The sequence below is a fragment of the Lampris incognitus genome, chromosome 16 (assembly GCF_029633865.1).
Source record: "Lampris incognitus isolate fLamInc1 chromosome 16, fLamInc1.hap2, whole genome shotgun sequence".
Taxonomy (NCBI): Eukaryota; Metazoa; Chordata; class Actinopteri; order Lampriformes; family Lampridae; genus Lampris; species Lampris incognitus.
In genome coordinates, this window is record NC_079226.1 from 5,567,551 (window position 1) to 5,582,974 (window position 15,424).

The window sequence follows — 15,424 nt, forward strand, 5'->3', positions numbered from 1 at the left end:
TTTGGTGTGTAAAAGGCTGCGGAGGCTCAGGCACTGTTCTGGAATCAGTTCCTCATAATCTAAATTCCCTTTAAAGTAGCACCAGGTAGCTTTTCTGTTTCACCATCCATCCATTATCCAAACCGCTTGTCCTGCTGTCAGGGTGGTGAGGATGCCGGAGCCTATCCCAGCAGTCACTGGGCGGCAGGCGGGGGGACACCCTGGACAGGCCGCCAGGCCATCACAAGTTATCTATTTGTAGAAGCAGGAAAAATTGAATTAGTAATGGCTCAGAGGAAGAGTTATTTGTTTTGTCCGTCACAAGGGTGAAGGCGAGAGTCCGAGTGGATTTTGGTTTCTTCCCTCTAATGAACAACTCAGACGAGTTTATTGTGCGGTGGTGTTGCTCAGTTAGTGAGGGGCAGTTGGTGTTGAATTCTGGTTTTGCATAATGTTTGTTTGAACCCTTTAGGCATATGTAACTTGAACCACTTTTAAAAAAAGTTTCAAGCATCTTTTACTATTACTCATTTTATTCGAGTATTGTTTGTTTTCTATGAGCCCGCGACCCTGAGAGCACGATAAGCGGTTCAGATAATGGATGGATGGATGGTTTTACGTTTTCTGTGCCTCCAGTTTTTGCTTGGAAAAATCTGTCTGTCTGCCAGCCCATCTTTTCTCTCTCTCTCGCTCTCTGTCTGTCTGTCTGTCTCTCTCTCTCAGGTACTGGCCACGTCCTGTAAGTATGGAAAGCAGCTTGCGGAGGTGGAGGCTCTGCTGCAGAAGCAGGATCTTTTGGAGGCTCAGATCTCCGCCCATGGAGAAACCATCACCGTCATCAGCAGCAGCTCTCTCAAGGTTCACTCACATTTCAACCCTTTATCCAGAATGAGGGGATGAACTTCTGTCTTCCGTCAGCGATACACACCCACTCACTTCGTTCCACAAACACCTAAAAACTCTTCTCTTACAGTCCTGTTACTCACCACTGGTGACTGGTAATACTATCACTACTATTACTACTACTACTACAAGTACTACTACTAAAAACTTTACTATTATTACAACTACTACTGTTATTGCTACTACTACTACTGTTTCTGCTGCTACTATTTCTACTACCAGTACTACTACTACTGTTTCTGCTACTACTACTACTACTACTACTACTGTTTCTGCTACTACTACTACCTCTGCAACTACTTTTTCTGCCACTACTACTACTGTTTCTGCTACTACTACTACTGTTTTTGCTACTACTACCTCTACTACTACTACCGTTTCTGCTAATACTACTACTATTACTACCACTGTTTCTGCTGCTGCTACTACCAGTACTACTACTACTACTACTGTTTATGCTACTAACACTACTACTGCTACTTCCGCTACTGCTACCCCTACTACTAGCACTGTTACTGCTACCGCTACAACTGTTACTGCTATTACTATTAGTACTGCTACTGCCTGTATTTATAATGATAAAAGTAATAATGATGCTGGTTTCTCTGTGTGTTTCCCAGGGGAAGGCGAGAGACGCCCAGCAGATCCAGACCAGAGTCAAGGCCCTCAACGCCCAGTATAACTCACTGGTTTCCCTCAGCAGCACCAGGTCCTCCACCTCTCCCAGACTGATCCACAAAGTTTGAAAAGTTGTAGATGACATGTATGCTTCTAAATCGAACCCTGTCCCTCCTCTCCCCCTATCAGGAGGAAGCAGTTGGAGGGCCAGCTGCATTTGTTTGAGTTCTTCAATGACTGTGAGGAGTTGGAAGCCTGGGTCTATGAACGCTGGCTGAGCCTGCAGACAGCTGGACTGGGACGGGACCTCAACCAAATACAACTGGCCATACAGAGACACAAGGTCTCTCTCTCTCTCTCTCTCTCTCTCTCTCTCTCTCTCTCTCTCTCTCTCTCTCTCTCTCTCTCTCTCTCTCTCTCTCTCTCTCGCTCTCTCTCCCTCACACAAACACGCACACACACACATATACAAAAGTGTGAAGCAACCAGAGAGCATGAGAAAATACACAAGTACACAGTAAATTACGTAGTTGGGGGTAGCTTAGCACACGGGTACCTAGTAGTCTACTGCAAAGTAAGTAAGTCATTTATTTGTCAAAAGGTGCCCAGTCCGCATGGGCTTACAAGACACTACAAACAAGAGCAATAACACAATGAGAGCGAAAGAACAAATATAACACACCTCCATACATGTCAAACAATGTCAAACTAAAGATGTTATATAATATTATTTTATACTACACGATTTATTTACATGCTATATGTATATAAAATACATCATATATCATTATTATATTAACATTTTATTATATTGTACATGGAAAATGGTGGCTTGCTCCCTCCGGGTTGGGGATGAGTTGTTGCCTCAAGTGAAGGAGTTCAAGTATCTATCTCAGGGTCTTGTTCACGAGTGAGGGTAGGATGGAGCAGGAGATTGACAGGCGGATTGGTGCAGCATCAGCAGTAATGTGGACGTTGTACTGGACCGTTGTGGTGTAGAGGGAGCTGAGCTGGAAGGCAAAGCTCTCAATTTACCAGTCAGTCTTTGTTCCAACCCTCACCTATGGTCATAAGCTTTGGGTAGTGACTGAAAGGGTGAGATCGCGGATACAAGCAGCTGAAATGAGTTTCCTCTGTAGGGTGTCTGGGCTCAGCCTTAGAGATAGGGTGAGGAGCTCGGACATCTGGAGGGAGCTCGGAGTAGAGCTGCTGCTCCTTCACGTCGAAAGGAGCCAGTTGAGGTGGTTTGGGCTTCTGATCAGGATGCCTCCTGGGTGCCTTCCTTTGGAGGTTTACCAGGCACGGCTAACTGGGAGGAGACCCCAGGGTAGACCCAGAACTCACTGGAGCGACTACATGTCCAATCTGGCCTGGGAACGCCTTGGGATCCCCCAGAAGGAGCTGGAGGATGTTACTGGGGGGAGGGACGTCTGGAGTGCCCTACTTAGCTTGCTGCCACCGTGACCTGACCCCGGAGAACCGGCTGAAGATGAATGAATGAATATGTTATACATATATATAATATATACTATATACATATATATCTGTACAATTATTTACCACATTACATAATGTATGTTATAAATACACTGTTACAGCCATAAAACGGCTTTGGTACAATCTTATACTAATAGTGAGACTAAAAGAGGGGACTGTTAATAGTAATAGTGCTAATGGTAAACTCCTGTCCATCATGGTATCAGGTTCTGGAGGCTGAGGTTCTGGCTCACGATACTGTCTGTCAGGAGCTCCTGTCTCGGGGTCAGGAGCTGGGCTCTAAACAGAACCAGCCCAGCCAGCGAGCTGTCCACAAGTGGGTCAGAACCCTGAAGAGGCAGTGGAGACACTTGCTGGATGAGGTGACGGGCCGCAGGAACAGACTGCAGGCCGCCGCCGCCATCAAACAGGTCAGTGACCACACAGATGGAGGAGAGGAAGTACAGTATGGAGTTACAGGAAATATACAGGTTTTTTTTTTTTTTACAACATGGGTCTTATTTTTGTAGTTTTTCCATTGTGCATATTGGTTATGATATCATTGTCCTCACATTTTGGAAATTTTGGACACGGGACCACTGCTGGACTCAGCTTTACAGCGGAGTCTTATGGGACAAGTGAACAGGAGTGTTAAACGTGTCTTTTAAACAACAACCCCCCCTAGTGTGTCAGTCAGACTGTGTCCATGACCGTCCATTATGTATGGCTTCTCTATTGTGCTGGCGGGCTAGATTATGGATGTTACTTATACCTACAGTAAGTATAGTTTGCTACTCCCTGCAGGGTGAACCAGGAAGTAGATCAGCAATGTCCTCCACTACTGATCATATTGGACATCTCACATCATAACTTTTAACTTTCACTTCCAAATATGTGGTTTAGATGATTGCTTGCGTTCATCAGTCTGGTGAATGCGTCCCTGCCTGAAGATTCTGTCTCGCAGCCATCACCAGAACCATCCAGATGTTAGCTAACACACCAACTCCTCTGCTCAGTACTTTGCAGACCTAGCGGAGGCCGACTCCTGGCTGGTGGACAGAAAACCGCTGCTGACCAGCCATGATCATGGGAAGGATGAGTCGAGCACGGCAGTGCTGCTGCAGCGCCACCTGCGGTTGGAGAAGGAGATGTCGGCTTACGCTTCGGAGATTAGACGTTGCGGAGAACAGGCCAGGAACGCCGCCCAGCTCGTTCCTCTCACAGTGAGCTGACTCCATTTTCTCTGTTTTCCCCCAGTGAGGACTCTGCTCATCGTAGCATCTGTGAAGTTGTAATGAGGAGGTGTTTGTCATTTTTACTTGATAAGTGTCTAAAATGGTTACTCGATTACCAGAATCATAACGGATTAATGTTCTGTCGCTTGACTAATCGAGTACTCGACTAATCATTTCGTTACTAGTCCAGGATCGTCTGCTTGTTAAGCACCGTCTGCTTTCAGATAAACCAAATTAATCAGTTTCAGATCTGAAGTTGTAAATTCTCGATTACAGGGATTCCCCTCCCCCCCTTTTCTCCCCAGTTGTACTTGGCCAATTACCTCACTCTTCCGAGCCGTCCTGGTCGCTGCGCCACCCCCTCTGCCAATCTGGGGAGGGCTGCAGACTACCACATGCCTCCTCCGATACATGTGGAGTCGCCAGCCGCTTCTTTTCACCTGACAGTGAGGAGTTTCGCCAGGGGGACGTAGTGCATGGGAGAATCACGCTATTCCCCCCAGTTCCCCCTCCCCCCCAAACAGGCGCCCCGACTGACCAGAGGAGATGCTAGTGCAGCGACCAGGACACATACCTACATCTGACTTCCCACCCGCAGACACAGCCAATTGTGTCTGTAGGGACGCCCAACCAAGCCAGAGGTAACACGGGAATTCGAACTGGAGATCCCATGTTGGTAGGCAGCGGAATAGACCGCCACGCTACCCGGACGCCCCCATCACAGGGATTTCTATCATTGCATCAGAGAAACATACCGGCAACGACAATAATAGAGACATTTATTAATAGCTTAATGGCCACCAACAATAGAATCAATGAGTAAATTAATATATGAAGGAATGAATCAGAAAATGGAATGTCAGAATCAAATATGTAAATGAAATAAGGACAACAGAGCTTATCTCGCAGTTGGGCGATGTTATCAGAGGGTGTGTGATTCTCAGAAGAGAAGGCAGGCGCTGTAAAACGTGGTTAAAATCGTTCTAGGTCTTAAAGTGAGGATGTTAGATTACTACCCTACATCGACTCTTATCAAAGGCAGCACATGTGATCGGAGCCTACTTTAGATGTTGCATCGAGGCAGAGATGGTCCGGTTCTGCTAGTGGCCGAAAGACAGTCCATGAAGTCTTACTCCCGACTCCTGTGTGAGGGTTGACCCACTGGGGAGACGATGTTACCAGTGACAGCTTGGGAAGGTCATTGAATGGTCTCCTTGTCTGTGGTGGACTGCTCCTCATGACAAAGACATGGAGCCTCTCGGCTGTTCGATGTCTGTTTGGCCCTCCAGAGAGAGAGAGCAAGAGAGAGAGAGAGAGAGAGACAGACAGACAGACAGGCAGACAGAAAGACACAGACAGACAGGCAGGTAGGCAGACAGACAGACAGACAGCAGTTAGACAGACAGACAGACAGGCAGGAAGAGAGACAGACAGACATGCAGAAAGACAGATAGATAGGCAGGCAGACAGACAGACGGGCAGGCAGACAGACAGACACAGACAGGCAGGCAGACAGACAGACAGAAGACAGGCAGACAGACAGACAGGCAGACATGGAGTCCTCATTACACAGTGATTGTTCCAGTCAAACAACATTGGGCACCAGAGTAGCCGCTTCATCAGAGGAGTGATTCACTGATTGAGAACACATGACATCACTACCTGAAACTAAAGGGCAGAATAAACCGAGTGAAAGAAATTAGAATAAATAAGAATAGATGGAAGACATGGTTGAATGTAATGTTTGGATGAAGGTCATATCGGCATCATGTAGCTCCAAATATAAAATTGCAAATAACAAAAGATGCTCTTTGAATAAAGTGGTCAATTTGAAAGGATTTCCATATTTGGTGTGGTGGGTGATGTGTGGAGGGGGGCTTAAAAAAACAAAATTACCTTTACAGCTGTAGTCATAGGCCTATATATTCTCAACCATGAAGTATTTTCTTACACTAAGTGCATTTAGAAACTGTTTGAGGTGTTGTGCAAATCTCTGTCATGGACAGAGTTTAAATATCGATAATAGATTTCTTTATCTATAAGAATGATCCTTGATTAAGATGTATGGAAAGGGGGGGTGGCAGTTTTCCCACACAGTTTTGTTTATTTTATCATTTTGTTTAAAGGTATAATTCACAATAGATGCACACAGCAGCTGTCCACCACACTTATGCCGTTGTTTTGGTCAAACTTCATAAATATTCAGGCGTCCGGGTGGCATGGCGGTCTATTCCATTGCCTACCAACATGGGCATCGCTGGTTCAAATCCCCGTGTTACCTCTAGCTTGGTCGGGCATCCCTACAGACACAGTTGGCCGTGTCTGCGGGTGGGAAGCCGGATGTGGGTATGTGTCCTGCTCACTGCACTAGCGCCTCCTCTGGTCGATCGGGGGGCCTGTTCGGGGGGGAGGGGGAACTGGGGGGGAATAGCTTGATCCTCCCACACGCTACGTCCCCCTGGTGAAACTCCTCACTGTCAGGTGAAAAGAAGCAGCTGACGACTCCACACTGTATCGGAAGAGGCATGTGGTAGTCTGCAGCCCTCCCCGGATCGGCAGAGGGGGTGGAGCAGCGACCGGGACGGCTTGGAAGAGTGGGGTAATTGGCCAAGTGCAATTGGGGAGAGAAAGGGCGAAAAATCCATTCATCTATCCATTATCCAAACCGCTTATCCTGCTCTCAGGGTTGCGGGAATGCTGGAGCCTATCCCAGCAGTCATTGGGCAGCAGGCGGGGAGACACCCTGGACAGGCTGCCAGGTCATTACAGGGCCCACACACACACAGTCACACCTAGGGACAATTTTAGTACGGCCGATTCACCTGCCCTACATGTCTTTGGACTGTGGGAGGAAACCGGAGCACCCGGAGGAAACGGGGAAAAATCCAAAGAAAAAAAAAAACCTTCATAAAAACCAGCCAATGCCACAGTGCTTTCAGTTCATTTCGAGGCTTCCAGGCATCTCTATTTCTCAAACGATGTTGTTTTACGCAGAGTTGATCTGACGGGGAGTTACATCATGTTCCTTGTATTGTGGCAGTACTCCATAGTCACATTGCAGCACATGCAATTCCAGATTTGACCTTTAAAAAATAAAAAATGAGACCTCTCAACATTTCCGTCGTCTTCTTCCTATGTAGGTGGAACCCCAGCAGAATAAGATGAACCAGTACAGCGATTCATCCAGTGAGGAGGAGGGGCCAGGAGCAGTGACATCATCATCCAGAGGTGGGGAGCCTGCGGTGACCTCCTCCTCTCAGAGGTGGGAGAGCAGAGCTAAGGTCCGCTTCAGGTACACCAGAGGTACGTAAGCACCCTTCACCGTCCGTTACCACAGTACAGACACCAGTCAAATACTGCTCAGGTTACACCAGTAGTACTCAACCACGTGACACAGTGAGTTATGTGCTTGCAGGTCTTCATAACAACCCAACACTACACCATCTGATTTCAATAACCAGTCCTCTGTCTGGCTGAAGGCGTGTTAATCAGTGAAATAAGCTGCTGTAGTATTGGTTTGGAATGAAAACCTGCGTACACATGGTCCGTCATGTCACATGGTTCAGTATCGCAGATATAGACTGGGTCTGCTAAGTAGGAATCTTAACCAGACAATAGGGCTGTGTATTGGCAAGAATTTGGTGAAACGATTCATATTATGAATGGTAGTGCAGTGGTTAGCGCGGTCGCCTCACAGCAAGAAGGTCCCGGGTTCGAGCCCCGGGGTAGTCCAACCTTGGGGGTCATCCCGGGTCATCCTCTGTGTGGAGTTTGCATGTTCTCCCGTGTCTGTGTGGGTTTTCCTCCGGGTGCTCCGGTTTCCTCCCACAGTCCAAAGACATGTAGGTCAGGTGAATCAGCCGTAGTAAATTGTCCCTAGATGTGAGTGTGTGTGTGTGTGTGTGTGTGTGTGTGTGTGTGTGTGTGTGTGTGTGTGTGTGTATGTGTGTGTGTGTGTGTGTGATGGCCTGGCGGCCTGTCCAGGGTGTCTCCCGGCCTGCCGCCCAATGACTGCTGGGATAGGCTCCAGCATCCCCGTGACCCTGAGAGCAGGATAAGCGGTTTGGATAATGAAAGAATGAATGAATGATTCATATTATGATAAAAATGTCATGATTCAATATATTGTTATATTTTATAATTCTACTAACTCTGCGATATATCACAAAATGTGTCCAAATTTATGTAAATTTAAATATATAAAACACTTCAATACTTGGCGGCGTGGTGGCACAGTGGTTAGCACGGTCACCTCACAGCAAGAAGGTCCTGCGTTCGAGTCCCGGGGTAGTTCAACCTTGGGGGTCGTCCCGGGTTGTCCTCTGTGTAGAGTTTGCATGTTCTCCCCATGTTTGAATGGGTTTCCTCCCACAGTCCAAAGACATGTAAGTCAGGTGAATTGGCGGTACTAAATTGTCCCTAGGAATGAAAGGGTGTGTGTGTGTCGGCCCTGTGATGGCCTGGTGGCCTGTCCGGGGTGTCTCCCCGCCTGCCACCCAATGACTGCTGGAATAGGCTCCAGCATCCCTGCGACCCTGAGAGCAGGATAAGCGGTTAAGACAAGGGATGGATGGACTTCAATACTTTTCACTCATAGCTAGTGTGAGGATGACGTCTCCTGCTGTTGTGGTTCAGCCCTGATACAATGCTGCACCTGCCACCTAGTGGTCAGAGATGGAAACTACTCAATGGAGTACAGACACTGCCACATCTCTTTATGTGTCATCATAAGAATTGACACTGCTTTCGAAAATCAGTACAATACTATGTGTGAAGTCATTGTGATATGCAAGTGTGTCAGTATTTTCCTACACCACTACTAGACACTGTACCAGACACTATAACAGGAAACTAACCACATTTTGCTCTCCCCATCTGATATTGAGAAATTGGTGCACATATTTGTCACTAACAGGCTTTACTATTACGATGCATTGCTGTCAGGATTAACAAAGAAAACCATAAGATGGTTACAACCGGTCAAGAATTCTGTGGCTGGCGTGCTAGCAAAACAAAGAGAATATATCACATCAACCCTCTCTGGACACCTCTTCCATGGCTTCCAAGAAGTGATTTTAAGATTCTTTTACTGATCTATAAATATGTAAATGGTTTTGCGTCTGATTACATTACGGACATGTTGTTTAAATACATTCCTCATAGAGTTGTCAGATCCACAGGTAATCTTCTTGAACAGCAACATTTAAAACATTTATATTCAAAAAACGTTTTTAATTGTGCGTTCAGCGAGGGTGAATGAGCATCTACTTTTTCAATAGCTGCTAATTTGCTATTGATTAACTGAGGGTTCTGTGATGTCATTGTATTTCCTTATCAGAATCAGAATCCGATTTATTGCCAAGTACAAGAACATACAAGGCATTTGTCTTGGTATGTTGGTGCAAGAGGGAAAATTAACAGTAGGAAGTAAGGTGCAATCATCACCAGTTCAAAGTTGAACATGAGACCATGTGGCGGCCCCTGATGCCCGTCACTGGATCAGAGGGGCTGAATTTGCAGAAAGTTAAATTAGAATTTTAAGACGTTATTTACAGAATAAGAATGGGTTTTTTTTTTTATAGGATAGTGCAGGTTTTATGCAGGGTGACCATATACAGACAGGACAGTAGGGAAGATAAAAGGGGGTGGATGGATGGGTGGGTGGCAATGTCATTATCTGTGGGTGTCTGGGGGTGGGTGGGTTGCAATGTCAGTATCTGTGGGTGTGTGGGGTCTTGTTAGAAAGGCTTACTGTTATAGGGAAGGAGCTGTTCTTGTGGCGTGGGGTTCTGCTTTTTGTAGACCTTAGCCTCTTGCCAGAGGAGAGTGTTTTGAAGAGACCATGGCCTGGGTGGGACGGGTCGGCTATGATCTTTCCGGCTTGCTTCAGTGTACAGATGGCAGGTTGCAGCCAATCACCCTCTCAGTAGAGTGAATGACACGCTGCAGTCTGCTCTTGTCCTTGGCAGTGGCAGCAGCGTACCAGAAAGTGATGGAGGAGATGAGGATGGACTCAATCATGGGAGTGTAAAAGTGCACCATCACTGGCTTTGGCGGGTTGAACTTTTTCAGCTGCCGCAGAAAGTACATCCTCTGCTGTGCCTTCTTGGTGATGGAGCTGATGTTCAGCTCCCACTTGAGGTCCTGGGTGATGATGGTGCCCAGGAAGCGGAAGGATTCCACAGTGTCGACTGGGGGAGCCAGAAAGGGTGATGGGGTCGGGTGGGGCTGGGTACTTTCTGAAATCCACAACCATCTCAACTGTCTTTAGAGCATTGAGCTCCAAGTTGTTTTGGCTGTACCAGGACACCAGATAGTCAATCTTCCACCTGTAGGCACACTCATCCCCACCAAAGATGAGCCCAATAAGGGTGGTGTTGTCAGCAAACTTCAGGAGCTTGACTGACTGATGACAGGAAGTGCAGCTGTTGGTATACAGGGAGAAGAGTAGAAGGGAAAGGACACAGCCTTGAGGGGAACCGGTGCTGATGGTCCAGGAGTCAGAGACATGTTTCCCCAGCTTCACGTGCTGCTTCCTGTCAGATAGGAAGTCAAAGATCCACCTGCAGGTGGAGACAGGCACGTACAGCTGGGAGAGCTATAGCAGATCTGGGATGATGGTGTTGAAGACAGAGCTGAAATCCACAAACAGCATCCTGGCATAGGTTCCTGCAGAGTCCAGGTGCTGGAGGATGACATGGAGTGCTATGTTTACTGCATCGTCTATAGACCTGTTGGCTCTGTAAGTGAACTGCAGGGAGTCCAGGTGTGGGTCAGTGATAGTTTTAAGGTGGGGCAGAACAAGGTGCTCAAAAGACTTCATTACCACAGAGATCAGAGTGACACTTCTGGAGTCAGGTTTTTTTGGGGACAGGGATGATGGTGGAAGTCTTGAAGGAGGCTGGTACATGGTGTGTCTCCAGTGAGATATTAAAAATGTCTGTGTACACTGGACAGCCTGTTAACATCCAGGATGGGGAGAGTCATCCTGTGGTAGGGAAGGAGGATGCCTCTAAGGTGGGCAGTTGTGGAGCGGCCCGGGCCCCTGCTGAGGCGGTGGAGGAAGACGAGCTGATGGTCAGGAGCTGGTGGATGGAGTCACAGGGGATGGTGTCAGGACTTACCCATTGTCTTTCAAATTGGCAGTCAAACTCATTCTGATCGTTGCCCAGGAGCAAATTATTTGTGGAGTGGGGGGCTTTCGGTTTGTAGTTACTGACCTGTCTGAGGCCCTTCCAGATAGAGGCTGAGTTGTTTTCTGAGAACTGCTGTTGAAGTCTTTGAGAGAAGAGTCTTTTAGCATCTCTCACCACCTTGCTAAACCTGTATTTAGACTCTTTAAACCAGATCTTGTACTCACTCCTAAATGTTTCTTCCTTTTCCAACCTAAGCTGTCTGTGTTTAGCTGTAAACTATGGTTTGTCATTTTGTAACCAACCCTGGTGCATGATGGTACACAGCTGTCCTCACAGAAGCTGATGTAAGATGTCACAGTCTCAGTGTACTCATGCAGACTGTTGATCGCAGACCTGAAAACATCCCAGTCAATACAGTCTTAAGCACGTGTAAAAATCCTCCATAGCTTCACTGGTCCAGTTCTTTTTTTGCACCCTCCCTCTTTTTCTCCCCAGTTGTACTTGACCAATTACCCCACTCTTCTGAGCTGTCCTGGTTGCTGCTCTAGCCCCTCTGCTGGTCCGGGGAGGGCTGCAAACTACCACATGCCTCCTCTGATACATGTGGAGTCGCCAGCTGCTTCTTTTCACCTGACAGTGAGGAGTTTCACCAGGGGGACATAGCACATGGGAGGATCATGCTATTCCCCCCAGTTACCCCTCCCCCCTGAACAGGCACCCTGATTGACCAGAGGAGACGCTAGTGCAGCGATCAGGATGCATACCCACACCCGGCTTCCCACCCGCAAACATAGCCAATTGTGTAGTGGGGATGCCCGACCAAGCCGGAGGTACACATTTTAATTTCTGCCTGTATGCAAGAATCAGGTGGACCATGACATGGTCAGAGTGTCCTGGTGCAGCACGGGGTACTGCGTGATAGGCGCTGTTGATTGTAGTGTAACAGTGGTCTTTGGCAGCAGCCATACCAACATGTACCCTGGCTCTGCCAAATGATGGAAGCTAAGCAGGTATGGGCTTGGCTAGTACTTGGTTGGGAGACCTCCCAGGAAAACTGAATTGCGGCTGGAAGTAGTGTTGGTGGGCCAGTAGGGGGCAGTCTTCCCTCTGCTCCTAATGAAAACAACAAATATCAAATCCCAACACCCCCGTGCAGTGACAGGGATACTGTGCTGTAGGAGATGCTGTCCTTCCGATGAGATGTTAAACTGAGGTCCTGACTCACTGTGGTCTTTAAAGATCCCATGGCACTTATCACAAAGAGGAGGGGGTTCCCTGGTGTCCTGGCAACATTCCCAGCCTGGCTCTCTCCATCTGGCCACCTAATCATTCCCCCATGTAACTGGCCCAATGATTTCTCCCTCTCCACCTCAAGCTGATGTGTGGTGAGTGTTCTGGTGCAAAATGGCTGCCGTGCATCACCCATGTGGTGCTACACATTGGTGGTGGTTGAAGTGAATTACCCCCTTCAACGTGAAGCGCTTTGGGTGTCTAGAAAAGTGCTGTATAAATGTAATGATGATGATGATGATGATGATGATTATTTATAACCTGCATATTTGCCACCTGCAGAAATGTATGAGTGTCAACCGCCACCTCAAAGCGAAGTCGGCAAATCTCCTGAACGGTTGGTCCAATTGCCACCAAACATTGTGTGCAAGATCAATATTAGGCCCTAAGGCCATGCACACATAATGGAATAGTTGTGCCTCATGGGTGCGCTACAATAGCAAAAACATTCAAATGATCCCTGCTCCTTAATATTTTTTTTTGTCCTACTTCAACCAAACTTTGTTCATGACTTTTTTTCGCCAGTACAGTTCACTGATTATCAGCAACACTTTGGGTAGGCCACATGAGAAGATAACTAGAGGTTAAGGTTGTCTTTGACCTATTCCGCCTGGAACCCGCTTTTTGCTGCTTGCAGCTATATTTAAAAAAAAAATTATGTTCAAAAAATAAAAAAAGCACAAATCCTTCGGCTGTTGCGTTCTTCAGTGTGCTGAGTGTTTGTTACTTTTATCATTTGTACCTAGTTTTTATCTATGCACTTTGATATAATAGGTGCCTTGCTTTGAATTTTATTTAATGAAATGTGCTACACAAATTTTGATTGATTAATTGATTTAGAGGTGCTGTTCTACATTACACATCTCATTTACAACAGAGTTTCATGTTTCTCTGAACCCAGACAAACCATCACCGAAGGGTCATTCTGTGTTTACAGGGGTATTTAGTTCTTTCTGGTTACAGTGGACATGACCTTTGACCTCCTATGTATTGTTTCAAATGAAGTTGGTGACTTTATAATTTCATCTTATGCCACATCAGTCATCATAACTGTAAATCTCTTCTAGACAGGTAACTGAGTAAAACAGTTAACGTAGTGGAACTGAACTGAACTGAATGGTGTTGTCTTCTCTGTAGGGGCGTTTCAGTGGGAGCATAATGAGATCGTCATCATCATCAGCAAGGAGCTGGATGAAGACCAAGTCCTGGCTAGAGACATCAGAGGAAACCAGCAGCTCATCCCCAAGACGTACCTGAACCTCCTCCCAGCCACTGTGAGATCCATCTCTCTCTGTTGTTCTGGACACGATGGCTGAGACTCAGACTAACCAAGGCCTGAACCAATCTTCTTCCTTATTTACAGACCCCGCCCACCAACCTGCCTCACTCCACCAATGGCGTGACAGAGGGCCCTACCACGAAGTTGAGTTGTCCAAGGCATAAACGGTCGATGCGTCGTGGCACGGCTGAGATCCAGACAACATGGCTGCCAGACCCCCATTACCAGAGAGACACCATAGAGAAAACACAGGCCGGTCTGGATCAAAACTACAACTCCCTGTACAGCCTGGTTAAGGTGAGACGAGCAGCAAGGGAAATATAACACTAACAGAAGTAGTAGTAGTGGTTGTGGTAGCAGCAATAGTAGTGGCAGTACTGGCAGTAGTATTGATAGTAGTGGTGGTGGTAATAGTAGTAATAGTAGTAATAGTAGTAGCAGTGATAGTAGTAATAGTGATATTGATAGTGTAATCCCAGTGTAAAAGTAAGGCATTAAAACAAGTTAGTTCCTGATAAAGCTAGATGAGAGAAAAAAATCAGTGATGCAATTAAACTGAAAGTAATTTAGTTAAATAAAGCATGAACAAAGGGTTACTTAGAGATTCAGAGAATTTACTTATAAGTAAAGTAGGAGGTAAACAGTATAATAAGTAGGTAAAATAATGAAGGCAAACATGGGATTGTGGCTTTAGTTCAGTTATTTTGTCTGATTGGTTACATAAGGTGTCAGTCAGTGCTACCTGTGGTAATTGGCTGGAGTCTGAGAAGAGAACGTGAAAGGGCGGCAGTTGGAGGTAGATAGAAAACGGAGGAGATATGCGAGGGAAAAAGAGGGAGAGTGTGAGAGAAAAGCTGAAAAAAATGTTTGGAGCGATAACCTAGTGAATGTCTAGATAAAGCTACGGAAAGTATAGCTGTAGACAATAACGCACATTCCTCGATCACACTTGATTAGGGCGAGTGTTGTTGTGTGAGTGTGCTTGTTATAAGCTACAGTCGATGAGATGCTAGCCCAGAGGGCGCCATTGCTGACCACGAGGTGTCTGAGCCAAGCTACTGTTGGTGAGACGCTAGCCCAGAGGGCGCCATTGCTGACCACGAGGTGTCTTGAGCCAAGCTGCTGTTGGTGAGACACTAGCCTAGAGGACGCCATTGCTGACCATGAGTGTGTGCTTGTGCTAAGCTACATCCGGTGAGAAGCTAGACGAGAGGATGCCATTTTGTGAGTGTGTCATTGCTAAGCTACAGTCGGTGAGACGCCAGACCAGAGGATGCCATTGCTGACCGGGATGGACTCTTTGTGTGCTTTCTGATGAGGATTTTCCTCCCCTCATTACTGTCTGATTTCATCTCACCGACCACAAACTGTTTCTCTAGGACTGACGGCGAACTGCGAGTTGAATTTTTTGTGTCTTTGTTCTGCTGAGGATAAGGATTCTGTCGGTCACATCGCACCCAAACGATGCATAGGCCTGCAACTTATTTCCTATTTGTGTGTGTGCATGT

At 46.8% G+C, this 15,424-nt stretch overlaps 1 protein-coding gene across 1 annotated transcript in view; it reads left to right on the forward strand.

Annotated features, from left to right (window-relative positions):
• sptbn5 (spectrin, beta, non-erythrocytic 5) overlaps window positions 1–15,424 on the forward strand; it is a 150,739-nt gene that overhangs the window by 41,559 nt on the left and 93,756 nt on the right. Inside the window, 8 exon segments of the mRNA XM_056296305.1 lie at window positions 703–837; window positions 1,503–1,591; window positions 1,690–1,843; window positions 3,204–3,407; window positions 3,993–4,199; window positions 7,352–7,514; window positions 13,775–13,911; window positions 13,971–14,213. Coding sequence (XP_056152280.1) covers window positions 703–837; window positions 1,503–1,591; window positions 1,690–1,843; window positions 3,204–3,407; window positions 3,993–4,199; window positions 7,352–7,514; window positions 13,775–13,911; window positions 13,971–14,213 — 1,332 coding nt within the window.